This window comes from Anser anser (assembly GCF_964211835.1).
Source record: "Anser anser genome assembly, chromosome: Z".
NCBI classification, from domain to species: domain Eukaryota; kingdom Metazoa; phylum Chordata; class Aves; order Anseriformes; family Anatidae; genus Anser; species Anser anser.
This window is the reverse complement of record NC_139723.1, coordinates 36,930,580-36,953,726: the sequence shown is the minus strand read 5'-3', so window position 1 is coordinate 36,953,726 and position 23,147 is coordinate 36,930,580. Positions and strand designations below refer to the sequence as shown.

The window sequence follows — 23,147 nt, the reverse complement described above, 5'->3', positions numbered from 1 at the left end:
GGTCTCCAAACTACACTGGGGTAGGAGGGAAGAAGGGAACACCTTACACCTGACCCAGAGTATCTGATCATACAACCCAAGTCTAGAAATTTTAAGTACTTGATGCCAATTTGGTAGCCTCTGTGTTTCAGTAAAATAGTAGGTCTCTGGGAAGCAACAGCTTACAAATACAGATAGTTGAAATGCACAGAAAAACAAATTCTGTCTTTAAACATGCGCTATTTTTATTACACATTTCAGGCTTACTCATTTCAATGATTTTTATTCTATGAAGAGTAGGGTGGGTTTTTTTTTGCCTTTGTGCATTTTTCTATTTTTTTCTAAGTAATTTATCTTCATTAGTATCTTCATGAAATGGTATTAAAAGGGAAAAAGCTTACAAGCTAAAGAAAACAATAAATCTCACCTTGTCCCTGAAGGTGGGAAATGTCCAAGCCCTCCTTCAGTCGGATGACAACCACACCATACTGAATGTCAAAGGCATCACTAAACGAAACAAAAAAAATCAAACATGTTACTACCTCTTCCTTCCCAAAAGAGCTACTTTACACACCCTCTGAACAGATTTCAGTGTTTATATGTTGCCATTTAAACTCTCAAATCACACATTTATGTAATAATCTAAGTTTCAGTTCTAAACCACCAACTGCAGGTCACTTATCTTGAAAAGCAACACACAGTATTTCTATTCCCTTTTCCTCGCTCCCCTATATAAAACAGTGATTAAATAAAAGTAGATCTAGTACTTATTTAACCACTGTGCATCAAATAAAAAATAAGAGATCAACTGAGATGTGCACAGATGACAAGATACATTGGTAACTATAAATACTGATGTCGGGTGAGATGTCAGATTTGAGATCTCCATCTGTGAGTTATGAATTTCCAAGACACCTGGGTATTAAAGGAAGCCAAGAAGTTATAATCAAAATAGTTATAAGTTAGCTATCACATGCTTATTTCCATTATATCTGGAGGGGAAGGAATTTGCTCCTTTAAAAAAGAAACTAAAAGAGAAAACTTCATGATTTTAGAAACAAGCAAAAGGACTGAATAAAAGCCTGGATTAAAGTCTGAGTAAAATGAAGGACAAAGAAATCCCAAAGATTTAAGACTGAAAGATTTAAGACTGAAAGAATTATAAACTTAATCTACCCTCATTTATGATATTGTTTACATCAGATATTCAGAAGAAATTCTTCACTCTGGGGATGGTGAGGCACTGGAGCAGGTTGCCCAGAGAAGCTGTGGATGCCCCATTCCTGAAGGTGGTTCAAGGCCGGGCTGGATGGGGCTTTGAGCAACCTGGTCTGGTGGGAGGTGTCCCTGCCCATGGCAGAGGTCCCTTCCAACCCCAACTATTCTGTGATCCTATGATACAGTTTGCATTAGTCATTAATCAGTCTTATAAATACTTCTGAATTAGTTGCTGTAATTAAAACTCCACATTATTCACATAGACAGAAATTCCGCAAGATTTCACTCAGTGAACACTTTTTATCAAGCCTTACTGATTTTAAAGAGAAGTGTTCAAAGTATCAGCATATTTTATTGTTATGGTTGTGGCTAGGATAGAGCTAGTTTTCTTTGTAGAGGCTCAGATGATGCTGTGCTTTGGAATTTTAATGAAAATAGTGCTGATTACACACCAATGTTTTTAGTTGTTGCAGAGGAGTGCTTACATAGAGCCAAGGACTTTTCAGCTTCTCATGCTGCCCTGACAGCAAGGAGACTGGGGGTGAACAAGATGAAGCTGGGACACAGCCAGAACAGCTGACACAAATTGGTAAAATGGATGTCCTATATCACATGTTGCCGTGCTCAGCAATAAAAACTGAGGTAAAGAAGGAGGAATGGAGAGATGTTTGAAGCAATGATGCTTGTCTTCCCAAGAATCCGTTATGCATGATGAGCCCTGCTTTGCTGGAAGTAGCTGAACACATATTAAGTGTATTTCTATTGTGAACTTTAGTAACATTCAATTTCCCAGGAAATTTCTGAAAATATGCTTGAAATACGATGTTTACCTCCTAAGGTTTCTCTTTGGGATGTGGAGAACCACTTGACTTTGTATGCCCTGAGAGTTCTTCTAGTACAAGCCATTCCAAATGAAATTAGGAAAAAAAAACCAACAAGAACTAACCAACACGTTGCCTTATTTTTTCATTGCATTTGGTTCTCCTGCTTTTCTCTTAAGTAACTGGGAAAATGTGTGTTTGTGTGTGTTTTTCCTTTTATCTCTGCCTGTAACCCCCTTCCCAACTTTCTTTCTTAGGCATAGTAAATTAGAAATGTAAAGTACTGATAGAACAAGTTAAACAGCATATAAAGAAAACAAAAAGTCTCTGTAAGTGAGAAAAGCTAGTTGTATTTTCCTTAAATTTTAGCAGCACAAGTCATTGTATTAAGTTTTTTAGCCAGAACTGGACTGAATTTCAGTACTGGCAAAGTAAACTAGGGACTTCCTTTCCCATGTACTTTTGCTACTTTATTACTTTAAAGTATTTTTTGCAGATGCACAACACTCACTTACATTAGGGCAAGGTTTAATGAAGACAGAGCCTCAGCATAGAAGTTCATTTTGTCTGAAAATCGTAGGGTGAAAGTAAGGGAGAAAACCCTGCTTTCAATATAAAATATAGTTTAATGAATTCAGCAGACATGTAAGGCACTAATTCCCTTTCTAAAGGCAGTAACTCTTAAATTTCAGACCACTGCCATAACTTCTACATGCAGAAAGTGACTACATAGAAATCTGATGTGCTTAAGCTATCAAGAGTTGCTTATTAATTTCTGTATCAGGAAAAAGTATATCCACAATATGGAAAATCTGAATCGACCTGACAGAGACAAGAGCTTATGCAACAAAGACCTAATTGAGGTAAGAGTTTTCACTTATTACCAAGTGTACTGAAATGGCATAGAAATGCTACACATCCACATCTTCTACTCACTGGAATAAATTGATGTAGGTTTCAACATCTCTCATATCACTTTGTCTCCAGTTTTTCTTAAACCCAACAACAAGGGTGTTAGGTCTCATTCTTCCCAGACCAGCAGCCTAAAGAGAACATAAAATGTTTGTCTTTTTTTTTTTTTTTAAAGAAAAACTAAAATGAAAACACCCAACATATTACTGAAGCAAAGTATTTTTTTCTTCAAATCAGAAAACTAATTTTTAAGATAACTTCACATAATGAAATACTCCAGCATGCAAAATACCAAAACATTTCCACTTTTGACATTCAACATCATTGCTTTCATTAAGAAAAATGAAGGGAGAGATGTACCTGCATTAAGTACTGTCCCCCATCTCTCAAGTCCTCTGCATGTACTGGTGCATAGAAGGCCTTCATCTTGTTTTTAATTAGCCATCGTTGATATTTGGCCAAATCAGTGGACAGCTCTTTCATGGCTTGCCTCCGAGGACCCTTTCAAAATAAGGAAATACGGAGGAAAGTGAGTAAGAATTATGAGCATTGAGTAGTTAACACCCTGTTTATTTTTCTGCCAGCTACCTCAGCAATTGTGGGTGCATCCCTCCAGGGTCCATATACTTAATGTCCAGTTTGCTCAAGTTTTCCCTACACTTGTAGATTATCACAAAGGAAGTGTAATAATCTACTTGTTTCTGCTGGGATTGTTGACAGTCTAACTTACTCGTCATTCGTGAGAAGCTAATTAAGTCTCCATGCATTTGCTTATGATAAATCCCAGCCTTCTTAGAAGGTTATCTAAAATAGGACCACAATTCTGTCTATGATGGTAGGAAATGTATTGCCGTTAAAGTCATCTTCTCTTTAAATACTTTTTTTTTTCCACTACCTGCACCAGGATGAATCATTGTGTTCCTCCAAGATATCCATATGTTGAAATTAAAAGGTTCTCAAGACCAAACTGACCAATATTTGCTTAATTAAAAACATACTCTGTTGACTGCACTAACTCGATTTGCTCTCTTCCATTCATTAGATCAGAAGCAAGCCTTATTTAGCAAATTTGGTAAGTCTAAGCATATATAAATACAAAGCTTGATTAAGCTTAAAGTTATACTTGCTTAAATGATCTTAGTGATGCAACAGAAAAAGTCTGGTGTTAAAATGTCTAGCAACAACTACATAATCCTAATATACTAAAGTATATTTAGTAATGTTTACCAAAGATGCAACAGCTACTCTGTAGTTAACTGCGGTTTTGTTACGGGTCATAGTATAACAGACACCTTGTATTAGTTAAGACAACTCCTGTCAATGCAATTTTGAAAAATGGTTACATGAAGCTTGCTTCCTTCCCCACCACCACCCCAAAACCCTTTCTGGTCTTCTGTAGAAGATACCAGACACGTTTTGTTCTTGTGCTTTAAGGGACCTTTTTTTTTCCTTTTTTTTTTTCCCCTGTTGTTTGTTTTCAAGTAGTAAGAACTGCTGAAATTACATCCTTATTGAACAACCCTTCACTCCCTACCCAGAATCATCATATCCTGATGGAAACGAGGAAAAGCTAGTGAAATACTCAGGGCTGGTCAGAAACAGCAAAAATGGAGGAAATAATTACTCACATTGCTGTTTCACCTCACCAATGAAACCAATTAGATAACTGAAGGGATAAAAAAACTAGCTGAAAGGTAAAAGCAATTTTAAACTACCAGCTAAATTGATACTGAATTCACTGCTCAATAAGATTTTAGAACACTCTCTGTAAGAAGTATATACTCAGGAATCAATCTACCTGTTTCACAGGAGCACTTAAAAGAAACTGAGCCAGACACTGTCATTTTGACAAACCACTCTGTCCAAAGCATGACAGAGTATGTAAGGCTGAATGAGACAAGGACAGAAAGAGACCCAGATTGTAATCCAGTATTCCCTTTACTCCTACAAAGCTTCCTAAGTATTTAAAAGTCACCTGATTAAAGGTACTGGTTTTGAAAACTTTCTCCCTCTCCCACCACATATCCTACAGCACAACTGTCAGTACAAGACTTTCCTTTAACTACAAGTGGATGATGCAAAGCATACCACATTGAAAGTTATGGCAGCTAACATAACTTTCAAAGCTTCCCTAACGTGGCAGCACAGCTAGCTGGGAATGGGGATGACCCCTACAAGAGTATATCCTACTAGTAAGATTTTTGCACATCTCAGGATACTAATACCTTTCACTTAATGAAAGACAGATTTGTTGAAATTAAAAAAAGCAAAAAAGAAAGGTCACAGTAAGGTAACTTTAAAGTTAGATAGAATACACTTACCATATGTACATGACCACAGATCATCAAGCCCACATTTTTGGTGAAAGCATGGACAAGGTGAAGCAAAGCTGGACGTGCATTTGGAGCACCTGTCATAATTAAGCACTGAGGCCTACAATTGTGAATACAGTTGGGGGGAAGTTAGAATTCATTTTATCTAAAGGTTTAGTTAATTGAAAAGTTTCTTCTAAATATTGGTCCTAAGAACACGATCCTTACTGTTGATGTTGTAACCTCATCTATTTTTAAAAGATTTAAATGAAGAAAAAGATGTTTGACAACTGTCAGACTTAAGATTAACTGGTTCCAGTAGTAACCACACTCAGTGTGAAAATTTACATATTTAAGATGATCAGAAATTGATTTTAGACAAAACTAAGTCAGAGGGATGAATTTCTTCCCCCATTTGTCAGCCACATCCTTACATCTTCTAGCTTAGATTATTTTATGTCACCCAAGAAAACTGGGATCATGCAATTTTTTTTGCAATTTTTTTAATCATTCAAAAGGCAAAGCCAAACAACTGCAGGTAAAGCTATTCTAGCCATTCTTTCTAATCAGTTTTAAAATATTAAGTATCCAAGTATTAAGTATCTTGTTCATTTCAGAAGATAATTTTTTAGATCATAAGAATCACTGAAAGTTATCTGTCTCAATCTCTCCAGACCTCTTTTTTAAACACTAAACTACTTGGTTTTTACAAGGTATCTCTAAAATCCAGAACACTTTTTGCCATAGGTTAGAAGCCAGTATCAGGCCAAAAATACTACTGCTAAAGCTACTCTGCTTAAAACTGACAAAAAGATCCATATCTGCTTTGCGAAACAATTAGTGAAGTTTACAACTCAAAAAGCTGCGTATTAGCTTCTCAAACAGAACAGCTGAAGTACTTCCAATGCAATCTGAAATGCATACTGATCAGCAGAGCATTCACTTACTCCACTTACTCTGTCAGCACAGTTACATTTAGTAAGAATTTTCCTATGTCTGTTTCTTCATCTAAGTTTGCTATCCAAAACAGACTTGCATCTGACAGAAGTTTCAGCAGAGTTCAACACTGACTACAATAAAATATTGTAAGTTACTTATGCCAGCCTTCAGATTTGCATTAAGATTAAGAATTGCTGCTCTTGATAGCTAAGCAACCAACGAGTTTCTGAAGTCATTGTTTTTTCCTAGTAAAAATGCAACTCAGTGTAATATAGGTAATACAGTGTTTGTAAATAATCAGGAGTTATAATGTCATGTAGGTCTTAGGATTTCAGATAAGAGCTATTTCATAATTAGACGGAGTTTTGTAACTGGACTTTGAGGAAATAGTTTCAGTCACAGCATTTTCTAGATTTCTCTCTTGAAGCATGTTTCATCTACAATAGCCTACTCCAGAAAAGCAGCATGGATACTGTAGGATTGAAGTATTGCCTACTTCAGTAGGACCATCCTAGGCAGCCATGCTGGATAACAAACAATCAGTTCTCTTCTTTCAGTTGTGTGAAACACTCATGTAGTCTATTTACCATTACAATGATAATGACCAAATGTTTAACGTGAAACAGCCTGTCCTGATGACATCCACAGTATACATATTTCAGGGATATTAGCTTAAACCAGCTTTAGCCTTATGCAGACCAAATGCTGGTTAGCTGTTTGGAGGTCATCTTCCAGTCCAGTTTCATCAGAAATGAATACAATTAACAGTTCATTCTGCCAGCCACAAAAACCATGATGCATGAATGGCAAATAGGCATCATCCATCAACTTGCTTCTGAATTGCCTTCTTAATCTGAAATAAAACGCTAATGTAGTTACATCCAGAGGATGTCCATGATCATGAAATTCAAAGCTGTTAAAACCCACAGGTGGTAAACAGTCAATTTAATGAAAAATATGACCGTAAACACTGTGAGTCTATCCTACTGACTACGCAACATAATTTTTTGTCTTTAATATTAAGACATTACCTGAAGTTTTTCACGTGATCTTCCACTCCAGATAGACGAATAGAATGCTGTAGTGCATTCAAATAAGTTAAAGCTTGTGTTGATGATCCCCAGTTCACATCTGTAAAATTTCAATATCTTAGTTGTTCAACATAGAACTACATGATCACAAAACAGTTGTTGATACCAACTCAAAACACACAAGATTTAAACTCCATCTCAGTACATTCTACACTATTCTAGTCAACAAACCCTACAGTTAAATAGACAATTCCACTTGAAGATAAGACTTCTGTAGAAATTCTAGCAAATAAGAGTTCATTTTACAATTAGGAAGAAAAAATGATTTTTTTTTCCCCATAATATGAAGATTGAATTCAAAGTTCAAAAGTAACACTTAGGGAGAAAATGTGATTAGTTATTTTACGTCACAGGAAAGGAGAAATTCACCTCAAAATATTTCCTAACCAAAGTCAAATACTTTTAGTGAATAACTAGTGCAATAAAGACAAGGAAATGACCTCGATTAAGCAGTTCCTTATGAAAAATAAATCTAAAAGGAAACGAGTCCCAGTATCCTCTCTATTTGTTTCCATTTACTGTTGATAGCTACAATGAACTTGTCTCCCAAGTACTTAATCTTCATGGCCCAAGATTTAGGATTTTCCTTATAGTCAACTACACGAACACTTTGTGGCTCAGTTCTGCTCCATCTTTTACTTTAGATCATACAGTATTCTTAGAGGAAGGAAGAGCATATAAATTGTTGTTCAAAGCTACAAGAATAGTTTACTGAAAAAACAAGTACTACTCAAATCCTTTTTCAAACAGGAATGGTAAAGTACCCCCTTTCACTTCCTGACAAAAACATGCTTTCTTGGTGCCTTCAGCACTGCAATCCATTTGTATCTCTTCTTTTCATCTTTTTTCAAATGTTTATGTTTAGCAGCAACCATATTTGATTGAGAGGCATGTTGTTGAGGGGTGGGGGAAAGAGCAACAGCAGTGAATATACAGGTGTAATTACATTTCACTACAAATGAAAAGCTTGAAACAGAAGTTTGAACTAATCAGCATCAAGGTTTTTTGTCCTGTCCATCCATCCATTCTGCCACCCTCCCTACCCCCAAAGGTCACACTTCTTCTTTCTACCTCTTCCTCCCATCAGAACCAAAAGCAGCCCCTATACATACCTGGCTTCTTGTACGTGACATAAATGTAGAGTCCAAGGACTATGACATACGTCAGAAGTGCTGCCCACCAATTAATGATGAACATCACAATGCAGCAGAGAATAGCTCCAAGGAGAGAAATCCACATATTGTAGTATTTGAAAGCAGGGCGCCAACCTAGTCAAAATGTAGTTTGGAGGATAGGGAAGGTAAGAGTGGAAAAGAATTTAATCTTCAAGAGAAGAAAGGTGCTGTTCATCTTTTCCTTCCTGTGCTTTCAATCACATTTCATAGGCATGGCAATTCCAGTAACATATCAAATAGAGACTTTGACACATTTAAGCTTTTAATTTTCCAACACCTTTCAAATTCGCATCTTATATGCAACAGCTCTATGTTGCATATTTTGACCTCTAAAAGCTATCTCAAAAGGAAAATTTGAAGGTGCTTGTGCCAGCATGTTTACTGAATCAGGCTAAAAGAATCTTTGCCAAGAACTTGACTGACAATTGATTTTTGCTTTCTAAGATAGCGTAACACGAATCATCAGCAAGTGCCTCTCTCCCATAGTATTGTTTCTAGGTGTGTATTTTTATTATTTGCACATGGCCAGACATTTTCACCACACAAAAAGAACATCCAAGCAGAATCTAAGTATGTCAAAATGCTGGACTGTCACCGCTTATTTTACATCCTTATTTGTCAATCCACACACCCACTTTACAAGTGTATTTTGCATAGAGTTGTTGGGTAGACAGAGTTATGCACACGCTCTCAAAAAATAACAATACCTACTAAGGCAGTAACTAAAACTTTTAGGGGCATTTCAGCACAAACGCATGGCAGACCAAGTCTAAGAAACATTTTCTGCAAGTATTATCATTTGGCTTAGTCCTACATCATAACTAGCCTCTCACACCAAGCAAGAGCTGTAAAAATATAGCAATACTACCTGCAATACCAAAAAAAAATGCAAAATACCATAGAAGGGCAAAGCCAAAAAATATCAAGAAGTATGTCAATACCACTTTCTTCTGGGCTGGAAGGCTAAACATATTAGGAGAGAAACCCAAAGATAACAAAAGGGTGAGCCCTGAAAACCAGAAATTGAATTAGTAAGAAAGCTTTCTTAAGCAATAGTTCTTAAGGATAGGTAATAACAGAAGTGAGATACAACAGAGACAAATCATCAGACACTTATTTGAGAATCTCTGAATAAACACTGAGTAATAATCTTTTCCCTCAGCAAAGATGACATATCTGTAGCTCTCAAGCTTTTCTGAATCATTCAATCCTCCAAATTTTGGAAGACTCAAGCATACACCATGTTAAGACTATACCTCAGATGCACCATGAAAGTCAAATAGACATTTAATTAAACCAGACTTTCATTTATATGAGTAGTTTTTAAATTTATTTCTGCATTCAGAAATTGGAAGCTTAATTCTCAACCCCAAAATGTGTTTCGTACCTGGAGATTTTGCAAGAGAAGCATGGAACACGGAGAAGTTAATCAAGGCATATGAAGCCAAGAAGAAATTAGAGATAATAGGTGCAATAACATTCAGTTCAGCTGTAAAACAAGAACAAAGCAGGCTGTTATGAAACATATCATCAAATGACTTTGTACATTTCAAAGTCAATTCTGTTACAACCAATCTTTTTTTATGTTATCTAGGCAGAAGCAGTTTGTCCTTTCTATTCAACAAAGAGAGCTATTAACTTGCAGTCTCTTATTTACAGAGTTATCTTCTGATAGTCAGGAAGTGCAACTCTGAGTTTAAAAGAAGTTAAACATTTTTCCATGCCATCTAGTATTCCAGGACTGCCTCTCAGCATTACGTACTTTCTCAAAATAATTCATTGAGACAATTCCTTTCCCACCATGATTTGATCAAACACTGCAGCAATATATTGGGTTCTTCAGAACCCCAGGAGTACTAGACCATTAATATAAATGCAGCATGTCTCTAGCTGAAGTCTCAGCTGTCAAATAGCAAAGAATAAGACTATAATGAAACTAAGAGACACTCATCTATGGTGAATGGTAACAGCAGTTAGTGTGAGCCAATGCAACAAACACGTTCATCTGTCTGCCACTAAAAGTTGAACTGATGGTACTATTAATGCATTATAATGTATCAATACCATTGCAACAGTGATGAATACTCTCATTAGTGAAAGAGATGGAAGAGCTTGACACTTCTTTTTCCATTAAGAGGTATAGTGTAAAACATTCACATGCACTCTCACCATCAAATAACTGCAATCAAAATGCAGAACTTGCCATGTTAATCTGCAAGTTTTCATTTGTTATAATCAGGTTTCCAGTCAGCATGCTGTAGTTGAGACAGCATGACTGTACCTCCTCTAAGCAGAGACAGGGAAGGATAAAATAAAATCAGGAAGAGTTTAGCAGCACTAGCACAGGTCACATGGGTGGACACAGCACAATTAGTTCACTATCCATGTAGAACACATGTAATCCTAGCTAGACAGTCTTTACCTTTGCCAACAGCAGTGCGAGCAATCATCTCTACTGTTTGTACCATAACAGAAGAACATACTCCAACAAGTTCTGTTCATTAAGTGTGCCATTTACTGAAGCTGTTTGTAATTAGGAAAGTTCATTTCAGAGTTTTAATCTTTATAGCTTATTGCATCGCTACCTCAAGCAAAATATTTTCATTCATTGACAGTATCTAAAAACAGATACCTGAAGTGACTAGCAAAAGTGTAGTATTCCTACTGTTCAGATTTATTCTAGCTCTATACAGAGATGTATCTAGGAGACAGAAGAAAATCCTCAAACTAAACAAATTTCGAATGCTCACATAGAAACAAGCAGTGCATTAGACCTCAAGGACATTGTCATCAAGTCATGAGATGGAATAGAATGCTTCATGAAGGACAAAAGGATATTGAGATTTATTATAATTTCAAACTAACCAATTAGTATGAATCCAAGAGCAATTAAAAACGTTAGAAGATATCCTCTCAGTGGTTCATTGTTCTTCCCATAGCCTTTAGCAAACATCTGAAATCCTGGATAGATGTTGTCCTTGCACAAAGCCTAAGAAAAATAAAATCCAAGAGTCAGCATCTATACTTTGTTCAAAATGTATCCTCATTTATGTTTGCTAATGCTGTCTTTTCACTGCACATATTCTCTTCCTAAAAGAAGGAATGTTTGTAGCTAACGTACTAATTCCATTTGCAATTGCCTTTGTATTTTGTATTTCCAGTATTCCGTCCTTCAGTGATTCCTATCTGTAAGAACAAGCTCCGCTCTTCTCTAAGTGGTTGACTACTGTGCTTCACTGGAGTCTTACAATCAGAGTCGATTTTTAGAGACAAAAATTGTTTCCTCAGAAAGTGAAAAGTTTGCCCAGTGTTTACACCAGTTCTCTGCATTGACACTTGTGTTTATATTCTGCAAATCCCCTTCTGTGTTGAACTCTATACTGAACTTTTGAGGATGAATGCCCATTAGCAAACAGTGAAGTTTTACTGAATTAGAAAGACCTTACAGGACAAACAATGAGATTAAAGAGTTAAAAAGGTAAAGCAAAATTCATTCAGAAGTGGCAAAATTCATTCAAAAATGCCAACAAAAATCAACGTAAAGTGATTCACACAAGAACTGGTTCACAGTAATACTATTTTGATTAAGTATTCTGTGCAGATGAATATTCAGCAGCTACAGGTACTAATTTATGCTGCCTTATGATTACTTTGAGAAATGAACTAATCCATTATTGTTGTATGTGTTCCATTTGTACTTCATTTTAATGCTTCCTAGTTCCAAGGCAAAGCAATTTCCTGAATGCCTAGATGCTATGTTTTCCTCACTCTTCATAGCAGAAAGCAGGACAGCAGAAAATTTGGCTGCCACTTAAGTTCTGTTTCAAAGTTTATTTTGAATAATTCTTTAAGAGATTATGGTTTTGCTTCCATACGTACCTGAAAGATCTTAGGTGCACTCACAAGAGATGCTAATGCAGATGACAAAGTGGCTGAAAAAATACCTGCAGAAATCAGTGGTGCAAATCCTGACACCATGCTCATTACCTGCAAACAGAATATTTTTTTTTAAAACAAAATGGAAAAGCGTACTATACAGATGGATGACAATATTCACTACACAAACAAAAAAATAAAATACTTCTTACTCCACTCAAAAGCCATTAAATATCATGCATTCATAGCAATGAATGAAGTAGGGGAAAGTCAGGACACAAACAGATCCTAGTTTCAGAACAAGAGAAAGTGGCTTATCACACAATACGTAGTACAACCACATGAAATAATTGATGGTGGAAGTCTCCATGACCTCATACAAGGACTGGAAAGTAAGTCATGGAAGAAAAAACTCATTGGAAATAGTTACATTATTTGACTAACGTACCACTGAATACCATGGCCGCAGAAAGCCAAGGTGACAAAATGACAAAGCAGCTGAAGTTGAACAACTTGGGAAAATTTATCTTGTCTTTCTCAACATCTCTACCACTCTAAGTTGGGCTTGTTTCCCATACAAAACCACAATAACAGGACGAGTTTGCTTCCAGTCTCCCCAAGATCACATCCTTGGACAATTCTGTAACCTCAGTGCATGAAATGCAATACGCAGTTCTTGGCAGACTGGATGACTAACAAAGCAAGGGATGCTCAGTAAGCTAAATATGAAGGAAAAATGTTGGTATGATAAGATCTCAAATTAAAACCAAGGCAGCTTCTAATTGTCATACACCCTAAAAACCCTTGTCTGCCATTCTGCTCTATTCCCTTACCATAGCTGCATATGGCTTTTCATGCAGCAAGTCAATTAAGATATAGAACCACGTATTTAATAACAGTCATGGTTTAATAGAATATATATATGTTCAAATGAGGTTTTGCATCATTTACACTAAACAGATAACTCGTTCATTCTGGCAACCTTGTCTACAATACAAGGATTGGGGCTGTAGAAGCAGGAAGAGTATCGTGCAGAAGTGTCTTTTTTTTTTTTTTTTACATTACTGCCATTTGAAATTGTAAAATCCAGCTGTCTACAGCAATCTTAGTAAGTAAGATGTGCTCCCAAAAACAATATACAGGGGGCTGATGAAGTTTTATTCATATACCTAGTGCCAAACTAATAATAAAAATTTAACATTTTTCTCTATATCAGATTAATTCTGTTTGAGAGACCCAGCAGTCTTTAAATTTCTAGATTGCATCAGGCTTCATACATCAGGTTTTCTACAACAACAGAAATGAAAATTACAGACAAGACGAGAATGAAGCAGCTGTCATAGCTGGTATCGTTAAGAATGGGGGTGGGATTTCCTGAAGTATATCTTAAGTTTACAACAAAATAGGTTATGGTAGGACAGGCTTTTATTCATACATGAACAAAACTAATGATACACATTAGTTAAGCATATCAGGAATATGTTCATACTCCTAATACTTCCTTAATGTTTTCCCTTGAGTTAACTCCGTACTTTCACACTTGCTTACACAAGATTAAGCTATCCCTCTTATGCCCAGGGTTAGGTTAGTTTTACAATAAACAAGAAATCACAGCTGTAAATGCCAGACTGTAATAACACTATACTGTACATTCTTACATTCTCTTCTGGAAATAAGTTATTTACTGATGAATTTATTTATTTTTTGAGAAAATCTATGCTTCAGCAACATAATAAACAGAATAATCCTTGCAGAAACAGCATGACAGTTTTCTTTGTTGCAATGGCCACTTGATCTATCTTTCATCTTCCCTGGATGGACTTCTTATAGACAGAATATGTTTACAAGTCATCCTTACTTTTCTTACCAGGTAATTTAAAACATTTCTCTTCCTAGGCCTTCACTCTACTACATTTGCTTTGAGAGTCTGCAACCTAGTCCTTACCTACACTCCAATTTTATATTCTTTCTAGGTGCTGTTCATTGTCTCTGTTTATTTACACTATTTTTGAATCTTACATCTGTTTTATAAATTTGAAAGAAATCCAAGATATATGCAGACTGTGTTTGTCCATTTTAAAAGCTAGCAAGTTACAGCTTAGGTTACTAGAGTAAGAGACATTACGAAACTTCTAAACTAGGGAGGGAGTAAAGAGGAACCAGTTCCAGCTGAACCAGTATGCTAGTGTTAAGAAAACCCACACAATATACAGACTATAATCTAAAAGTCAGGACCACAAAACCAAAAGAGCACACATATGGAGTTGCTGTAGCAGTGAAATCTTCATCCTTGAAAGAACACACAGAATTGGAAGTACAGACATCCAGTAAGAACTGCCCTATTTCAATTGGTCCTGTGAGAAATACATTGTTACGGCTGCTAAAGGACTCGTTAAGTTTGCTCGGCGTTTCCTCTTTAGACAGTTTGTTACTGAAAGATTTGGCATATTGAAATATTCTATTTTGACTTCAATTTCAGTTCTTCGATCCAACCATTGTGGAGCAGAAAAATGCCAAATGAATACAAACTCCAATAAAGATAATTTTAAAGTTAACTCTTCAAAATTAATTTGCACGAAATGCTATTCAACCCGTTTCTTTCAACTATTTTGTGTTTTACAGCCTCCTTCCTTTACAGGAAAAAGGTTTTAGCAGAACTTTTATGCTGTTTCTGAAGTGGAGTACTTCCATTCATGCTACTTTACATTTTCATCCAAAGTTAAACATTTTTATAAAGATAATTTCTATATACAAAGCGGATATGTGAACAAATTCTGCATTTAAACTACCCAAAATTGTAATTTATTCTAAGTGAGTTCCAGAATGAGGCTACAGAGACAAAACAAGTTCCCAAAGTTACTTGCCTACAAGGTGACAGCCCTTCTGATGCTGAGCAGAAAGCTGTCTAAAGGCTGTGAGGGCCTACATATACTTCATTTGCATTGACTGTAACAGAAACTCAAGATGGCCCAAGCATCTGATTCTAAGCCTCTCACCATCAGTTTTCATTTAAGTTTTGGTTATTGGTTTTTGTATTGGTTAACCATCCTGTGAGTTACCCATTTTCTGTCCAAACATATTCAAAACCCAAGCTACGCACTAACTTCAGATTAATTCTTTGCTGAAAGAACAGAATGGTGGATAAAGTGTAAGAGAAGTGATATAAAATATCTCTCATTTTTCATGCAGCTGGGCACAAGAGTAAGTTGGCACTTTCAGACTTATGACTTGCAAACTCAGAAGTCATAGGAAATACAACTCACTTGTATACGAAATACATTTGCTCACTTTAGAGATAAGTTTGTGAAGTATATGTTCTCAGTTATTTATCATGCATGAAGAAGTTTTTTGTATGAAGAGCTTGAGAGGTATTTAAGCGTGGCTCCCCAGACCCCAACTGTCATATGCACAGGGAAACAGTCTCTATTTACCCCTATTACTCAGAAATACTAAATTGAGGAAAGTTCGGTAAGAATATGTACAAATTTCTTTTTAACTAGACAGAGGTCCTAATTTCTCTGAAGGTACACACTCTTATTCAATTTCTTTCACAGAGAGAAAGAACAGAAGCACGAGAGGAGAAGACAGCCAGTGGAAGTCCAGCTAGCTACCAGAAGAACAATGTCCCACCAAAAGGGTGGTCAACACTGCAGCAGGTTGCTCAGAGCTGCTGTGCAGCCTCCAATAAGTTTTCAAAATCCAACACAAGGGGAGACAAAGGGCACTGCATTCTCTCTGTAGGCCCAGGCCTTGAAACTCTTATCCTATTCAGAACCTACTTTTTTTCCCCCCCCCAGAAACAAGTAAGACTAGTGTGGAACACACAAGTACTCTTTGGACAAAAATCATGACAAACTAGAACACTAGTGACTTATTAGAAGTGCTAGCAACTTATGAGAAGTAACCTTATTGAAGTTATGACTTGAAGAAAGTTACGATCAGAGGAAGCCATGTCTTTGAATCACACTTAGTTGGAATGATCAACAAGGATTATCAAGTTCTACACCTGTTCTACACTATTCTCAGCTGTACACTGATAATATAGCGGGATACCAGCTTCTTTCAAGCTTGAAGAAATTAGGAAACTCAGATTTTGCAAAATAATGATTCTCACAACAGCAGTTCCAAACTGTTTCCAATATATGCTTTTTCTAAACCAGCACAATGCAACACCATACCGATACATAAATACTTCACTAAAAAATGTGTTTTGCTCTGATAAAATGGTCTGCATTAAACATTATTTTGGCACATGCAAACTGTAATTAGTTTTTCAACAGAGCCTTGCAGGAAGGCCGACAATCTTAGTTGCATGTAATTATACGTACTTTTGACCAAAACACACATGCCATTGAAACAGACATGCTTTCCATCAGCAGATTTCCAATTAATCTCAAGCCCACCTTTTGTAGGCCTATTACAAAAAATGATGGCAGAGAGACTACCATAAGGAAAGTTTAAGTCAAGTGGCAATTAGTATGTTTTCCTTGGTTTCTTTCAAACCCTTAATAATAGTGAACTCGTGAACCCTTAATAGTTCACGAGTACCTGTAAGACTATAAACAACCCTATGATTTCTAAATATGATAACATTAGATTTTATGAAGCCTCACAACATTCTTACCATTATATATGATATGGCAAGTATGCATCAACATTTTCCAAAAATATGGTTGCTAAGAAACTTAAGAAACAAAGTTACTGAAAGAGACCACCTATGACTTCTATGAATCACTATTTAACACTGAGTACATCTATCCGCATCCATGAAGAATAGCATTCAGGTATCTAAACAGAGCAGGCTGCAGTCCCAAAACATAATCTACACAGTTTATCTGGGAACAGAGTGAGTATTTATAAACACTTGTATATAAACACCCCAAAACTTAAATTACCTTGCCCTTCATACTAGATAGAGTGTACCACTTAAATATAAAGTTATGTGGAACAGTTATGCAAGTAAGAATTTTTAGTGTATGATTTTCTCCTCAATAAGCAATTAAAAAGATCAAAAAATCCAATGAACAGATTTAAGAGAAAGTTTCATACCTGGAAATTGTTCATCAGCCCATACTGACACCCTGCCCCTGCCTGACAGGATGAGAAATCATAGTTTAACTTGCAAGCTGCAGTAGTGCAATTCGTCAGCTCAGTGATAATGGTGTTATTAACATTCCCTGTGGCATCTCGAACAACACAGGAACCTAGAGTGGACCCACAAGCAAAAATAATCAGACTAAACCTGAATTTAGAGATGTGTCAAGCTCAACTTCCTTTTTAAGTATATTCTTTCAGATGAAAATTAAATACAGCATTTACGGTTTTAATACATCCCAGATTTAAGCACATGTTCACGATGAAGAATAAAAACAAGCTAACTAGCTGTTTACTTACCTGAGAAGTTCTTAAGCTTTAGAAAAAAATGAGTCTAACACGGAACGCTTTAACACAGAAGAAAGCTACGTCAATAGAACTGATGAAGTTTAAATGCAAAATTTTAACTCACATTACTTTCAATCATGAGTTTCCCCATAACTTTGTATTTGTAATTAGCATTGTTTACTAACTTATCACTTGAGTTTGTGTTTTTTTTGCGTGGTTTTTTTTTTTTTCAATCTTCCTAGAGGAATGAAGTTTTGTATTTGTATGCACAAATATATGCATACAGGTATACATGGCATTGCAGCTTTATCTTTTCTAGAAACTCAGCTGTGACAATCTCCACAGTAGAAGTCATTCAGATGTAATGACCAAAAAGGCCGGTCTCTTTGCTAACAGGTAAATCACACAAGAAAGTTGATGTTCTTAGATTATTTCGTAAGTAGTAGTCTTGGAATTTTCCCCTTACCCTCCACTCTGTGAGAAACTAAGATCTATAAGATGACTTATGTTATAAAGTTTTACATACATGCTTCGGTTTTTAGATCGTACTATTACATATTCCCCATGGAAGCACGTTCTTACAGAACACTTTGAGAAGTTTTAATCTCCTTGTAACATACAGATTTCTGTTTTTCTAGGCATACAAACAGGCTGCACAGCTCAGTCAACATGTCCCAGCCATTCAAAAATAATGAAGTGCTTATCACAAAAGCCTTTCAAGCCCATTTCTGATACTACCCACATCCTATGTAACTGTGGTATTTTAAAAGTTGATGTCTTGGTGAAATACTTAACCACAGCCCCACAGCTACCACATTTTTTGTAATTAAGTTCTATCACAAACTGCTATCTTCAATTGTCTATGATTATATGCTGTTTCACTGCTTAAGAAAACTGTAGTCACAGCATTTCACCCTTTAAACACTAAGAATGCTCATCTGATTAACAAGATGTTATGTTTTGCTCTTTTAGAAGTGTAGAACAGACTTACCATTATTTAAATACCTCAACTGTTAAAACAGCATTAAGTCTTTTGGACAATATTTCAAGGAATTAAATACAGAATGGGGAAGAGAAGGAACCCTACAGAGCAAAAAGGTTGAGAGAAATCCCTTAATCCAGTCTTCTAGGAATTTAAACAACAAGGAGGTCCTGGGAAAAGAAGCATGTGACTACTGATGACTTCAATGACTTACTTGAAGAATAGTAATAAAAAGTAGGGCACAGAGATGAAACAAGATTAAGTTTCTCAAATGAGAGTGCCTGTTATCTAAATTAATTTATCTCTGCCTATTGAGAAGAACTCTTAAATATCTGTATCATATTGCTGCCAAACCTTTAGAACTTCAGTAATACTCTAGAACACCTAGTCCTGGTAGGTGGATGTTATTCATTGCTTCTAGTTATTTTTCAGATGCTTAATAAGCCCATTTGATTAAATTTCAACAGGTGTTTCCTACGCCAATTACTTCTCCTATGCTTTTTTTTATGGGTATGTGGAAGGGTTGGGTTTTTTTGTTTTGTTTTAATTGAGATTAAAAGATCAGTATGAGACAAAGCTGGCTGGCAGCTCTTTCAGACAGGGATTCAAAGTACAATGGAAAGGTTCAACAGCACTATGAGCAAACGTGATGTGAGCCTTACTACAAGAGAAAGCAGGACAGATGGCAGCTGGGCAAGCTGCATTCTCAGCAGAAGATACTTAAGTATAAGTAACAGTTCAGACATCTTAATTCAGACATAACCCTCATTCAGAAATGTTTTATTTATGATAGATTCTGGCAGTGTTTTCACTAAGGTCCTGCAACTTTTATTTTTTGTAAGAATAGATAAAAGGATTTTGTCTTTTTATAAGCTTTTAGAGGCACGTTCCTTCCAAAGTAAAATGAAGTTGTCATTCCATAAGCCCAAGAAGGTTAACAGGCCATCTATATCAAGTTTTCTCCTAACTTCATGCAGCTCCTTAGCACTTCAGACTGCAAATAAGTGGGCTTCTTAGCTTCTCTGGTACTATGAATGGCTACTCATTAAATTAGTTTTATTTCCTTGTGTATGGAAACCCTACTGAGAAGGTTGGTTTTTTTTTTTTTTTTTGTTGTTGTTTGTTTTTGTTTTTTGTTTTTTTTTTTTTTTTTAAACTGGAGCTTCTGTTTTTAATGTAAATAAATTACAGTCTAAATGTTTTTGTTTAATTTTTCTCTTTCAGGAATTCCCATTGAGAAGTTGCTTATGCAACCTTAATCCTGCTACCTGCACACCTGCATTATTCCCTTGTCAAAGCATGAAACCACACACTTTTCCCTCGCTACTGCTATCTTGTTTTTAAATAGGCTGCCTAACTCTCTAGTATAAGTTTTCCCCTACTAAGCCCTCTCTAGCCAGCGTCTTAAGCCTCTTGCTTACTACAGAACACATAAATACTACACTACATTCAAAATATCTTCTTCCTCTTCAGATATCACTACTGTTACGTTTACTAGCCTCTTCAAAGTTTTAGTGACTTTCTCATCACTACACTTGGAAGTAGGGAATAGTCTGCAGGGGAAGGAACAAGAGTATTTCCATTTGCCTGATTCCTGATCCAAAGCTTCAAAAAGACTAGACTTCACTCATTTCATAATATTTATCTTCTGCAATCACACTGGCCTTTAATTACCAGAATTCTAATTTTAAGTTATAAGCAACAACTAGGGCACAGCATATCTGATGTAAACGATTTCATGTTCAGTTAGTTCTGTAAAGTATTCTTTTTGTAATATGAAAATTGAAGTTTTTCATGTCTGAAAGATGATCAAAGTATTCTATTAACAAATTAATATTAATATTAATAAGTACTTTACTCTCATGTGGTTTCAAGTCCTAAAGTATTCAGATTTGGTAGCAGGAGCCTGTGGTCAATCTAATTAGGAAATAATGTAGATCATTATGTTGCATAGGGCTCAATTGCTACAGAGCAAGTATTTGGCAGAGCTACAGTACAACATTAGCCAACAGAGGCAGACTGGCAAGATTAATATCTTTGGAAAGGAAATATCATTAGCGGTAAGATCAATGGTACTTTTATAAATGTCAATTTCATTCAAAAAGCAATGTAGCTAAGATAAAACAAGGTCTTTCATAAAAGAAAACTGATTAGCACTGCCAAAAACTGATTTGTCTGATGTGTATAAAAATATTTCCAATTATAGGCAAGAAATATTAGAGACATGCTTATATTCTTAAGATTACTATAATAGATGATGGATCAGGAAAAACTTGCATGACCATTGAAGCCCTGGAGCAGAACAGACAGAACATCCAACACCAAGGCAAGTTCTACTGAGATTATTCAGACTACTGTGGCGAAAGGAAGAAAGCCTCAAAAGGGAAATTATAGAGTACTCAGACAAATCTAGGATTGTTTCTCCTCCCTACTTGCTCTTCTCAGTCTTCTGGGGATTTACTGCTCATTCAACCTCTCCAAGGAGCTGTGTAATCTTCCCATGATTTATTCTGATAAAGTAGCTGACTACCATCATCTTCAGATCAAAAGATGTTTGTTCAGTGAGTATTTCCTGAAAATACACCTTTCTAATCCAAGGATCATCATCCCATTGCTGAATTCTAAACATATTAATCTAAGTACCTGCAACAAATTAGTAAGTATCAGTGTGAAGTCTGTCGTCTTTAGTCTGCTGTTCTCGTAAGACTAGTGACTGCTTCACTCATTTTAGGAAATAAGAACAGCTGAAAATTCAATCTCCAACAGTAAAAAATTAGACAGTTCCAACTGTTCCTCTCCCATGCATGAAAGACAAACTGTACTACAAACTATATCAAAACACACTCAAAGAATGTGAAAGGATAAAGTTAAAAATATTTACTACTTACCTACAGATACTGCAATTCCCATGTAAACCAACGTGGTAATTAAGATGGCCAACAGTGTTCCTTTAGGTATGGCTGACTGGGGATCCTGAAACAAAAATTTCAGCAGTCATGACAGAGACGTACATTCATTGGTTGTCGGAAAAAAGGTGTTTAGTTTGCTAGTTTACTACTCACCGCAAGATCACCTGAGATATTTGCTCCAGCAAGTATGCCAGTTGCAGCAGGGAAGAAAATAGAAAATACAGAGAAGAAAGTTTCCTCCTTTCGGAAATCTGGTCCAAAATTCTCCATAAATATTTCAGCTGTAGAAAAAGATTTATTTATGTCTGCCAATGCTGATATAGAAACTACAGTATTAGCCAATTCTAGACATTAATAGCTCTGTGAAAAATCTAAAAATCACAGCATTTAACCTATTTAACAAAAAATCAACTGTAGAACATTTTAAGATAGAAAAGCCCTAATTCATCAAAATAAAAGTCACAGTAAACTTAAATAGCCTTTAAAACCAGAAGTACTTATATTCTCCTCCAGCTTTTAAAAATAGTACAACTACAATATTTAGTAATTTTTATAATATGGTATTATAATTTAGTATAATCAATATTAAGCAGGCAGAACCAATTCTGTGCCTTAAAACTTCCAATGGAATAAAACAGCAGGAGTTTGAAAGAATCACAGAAAATAATCTCTGTAGTTAAATAGGACTAAACTATTTTAGATGTTCACTCACTTATGACAGCAAGCCTCCACATTGCAAAGATATTAACTGTTAATAAGGTATTAACTGTTCCAGCATACCTTTATAACCAAAGAAACCTTTAGCCTTCTTGCTGTCCAAAGGAATAAATGTTCCAATAACAAAGTCTCCAATAGCAAGTACAAGGATCACCAATAAGACTATCTGTGCCTGAAACAGAAATATTAGCATTACAGTCAGAAAGAACTTGCATTTTAGTTTTTAAGTCTCCATGTTATGAATGTGTTCTAAAGTGTAAATACTGACTTTATTTCAAATTCAGTTTGGTATTCTAATTTCCCCACCCCCCACCCCAAATTAAAACATGATTGAGAGAACATGTATCATGATTTCCAAGAAAGAAGTATGAATAATTTGAAAATGGGAAGTATTTTTTGTATTATTATTACCAAACCCATCAAAAAATTATTCCTCTAAAGACAAAGTACTTAGAAGACCTATTTTTTCCCATAAGACTTCCAGAAGGAAAGGATTTGAGTAGATTGAATAAACTGACAGGAAAAGAATGCACACAAATGCCAGGACTATTAACTATAATTACAATACACGTTATATGTGTATTATACATTACTATGTTATATTTAGTGAGAATTCTATCACATCAGGGAATCAACAGCATTTTTTTGCTATTTGACACAATGGACTAGTGACAGACAATAAAACCATTACAAAATTCTACATTATGAACAAAAAGGTGTTTTATACCATCCAAGTATTTTTATACCATCCAAGAGCTGAAATGGGCGCACAATGACAAGCCTAAAGATCAGGACTTTTCATTTAACTAGCAAACACTCTGATCCATTATTTTT

General features: G+C 35.7%; 1 protein-coding gene across 3 annotated transcripts in view; it reads right to left on the bottom strand.

The window, feature by feature from the left end:
* Positions 1-23,147, bottom strand: part of SLC12A2 (solute carrier family 12 member 2) — a 62,740-nt gene that overhangs the window by 11,615 nt on the left and 27,978 nt on the right. For all 3 annotated transcript variants that reach the window (XM_083819187.1, XM_083819189.1, XM_083819188.1), the window contains exons 7-19: positions 22,377-22,485; positions 21,750-21,877; positions 21,576-21,660; positions 17,373-17,527; positions 12,327-12,434; positions 11,313-11,436; positions 9,835-9,936; positions 8,385-8,540; positions 7,213-7,312; positions 5,252-5,363; positions 3,291-3,431; positions 2,955-3,061; positions 407-486 (exon numbers count right to left, since the gene is read on the bottom strand). In XM_083819187.1, the coding sequence (XP_083675313.1) occupies positions 407-486; positions 2,955-3,061; positions 3,291-3,431; positions 5,252-5,363; positions 7,213-7,312; positions 8,385-8,540; positions 9,835-9,936; positions 11,313-11,436; positions 12,327-12,434; positions 17,373-17,527; positions 21,576-21,660; positions 21,750-21,877; positions 22,377-22,485 (1,507 nt within the window). The remainder of the gene's footprint in view (positions 1-406; positions 487-2,954; positions 3,062-3,290; positions 3,432-5,251; positions 5,364-7,212; positions 7,313-8,384; positions 8,541-9,834; positions 9,937-11,312; positions 11,437-12,326; positions 12,435-17,372; positions 17,528-21,575; positions 21,661-21,749; positions 21,878-22,376; positions 22,486-23,147) is intronic.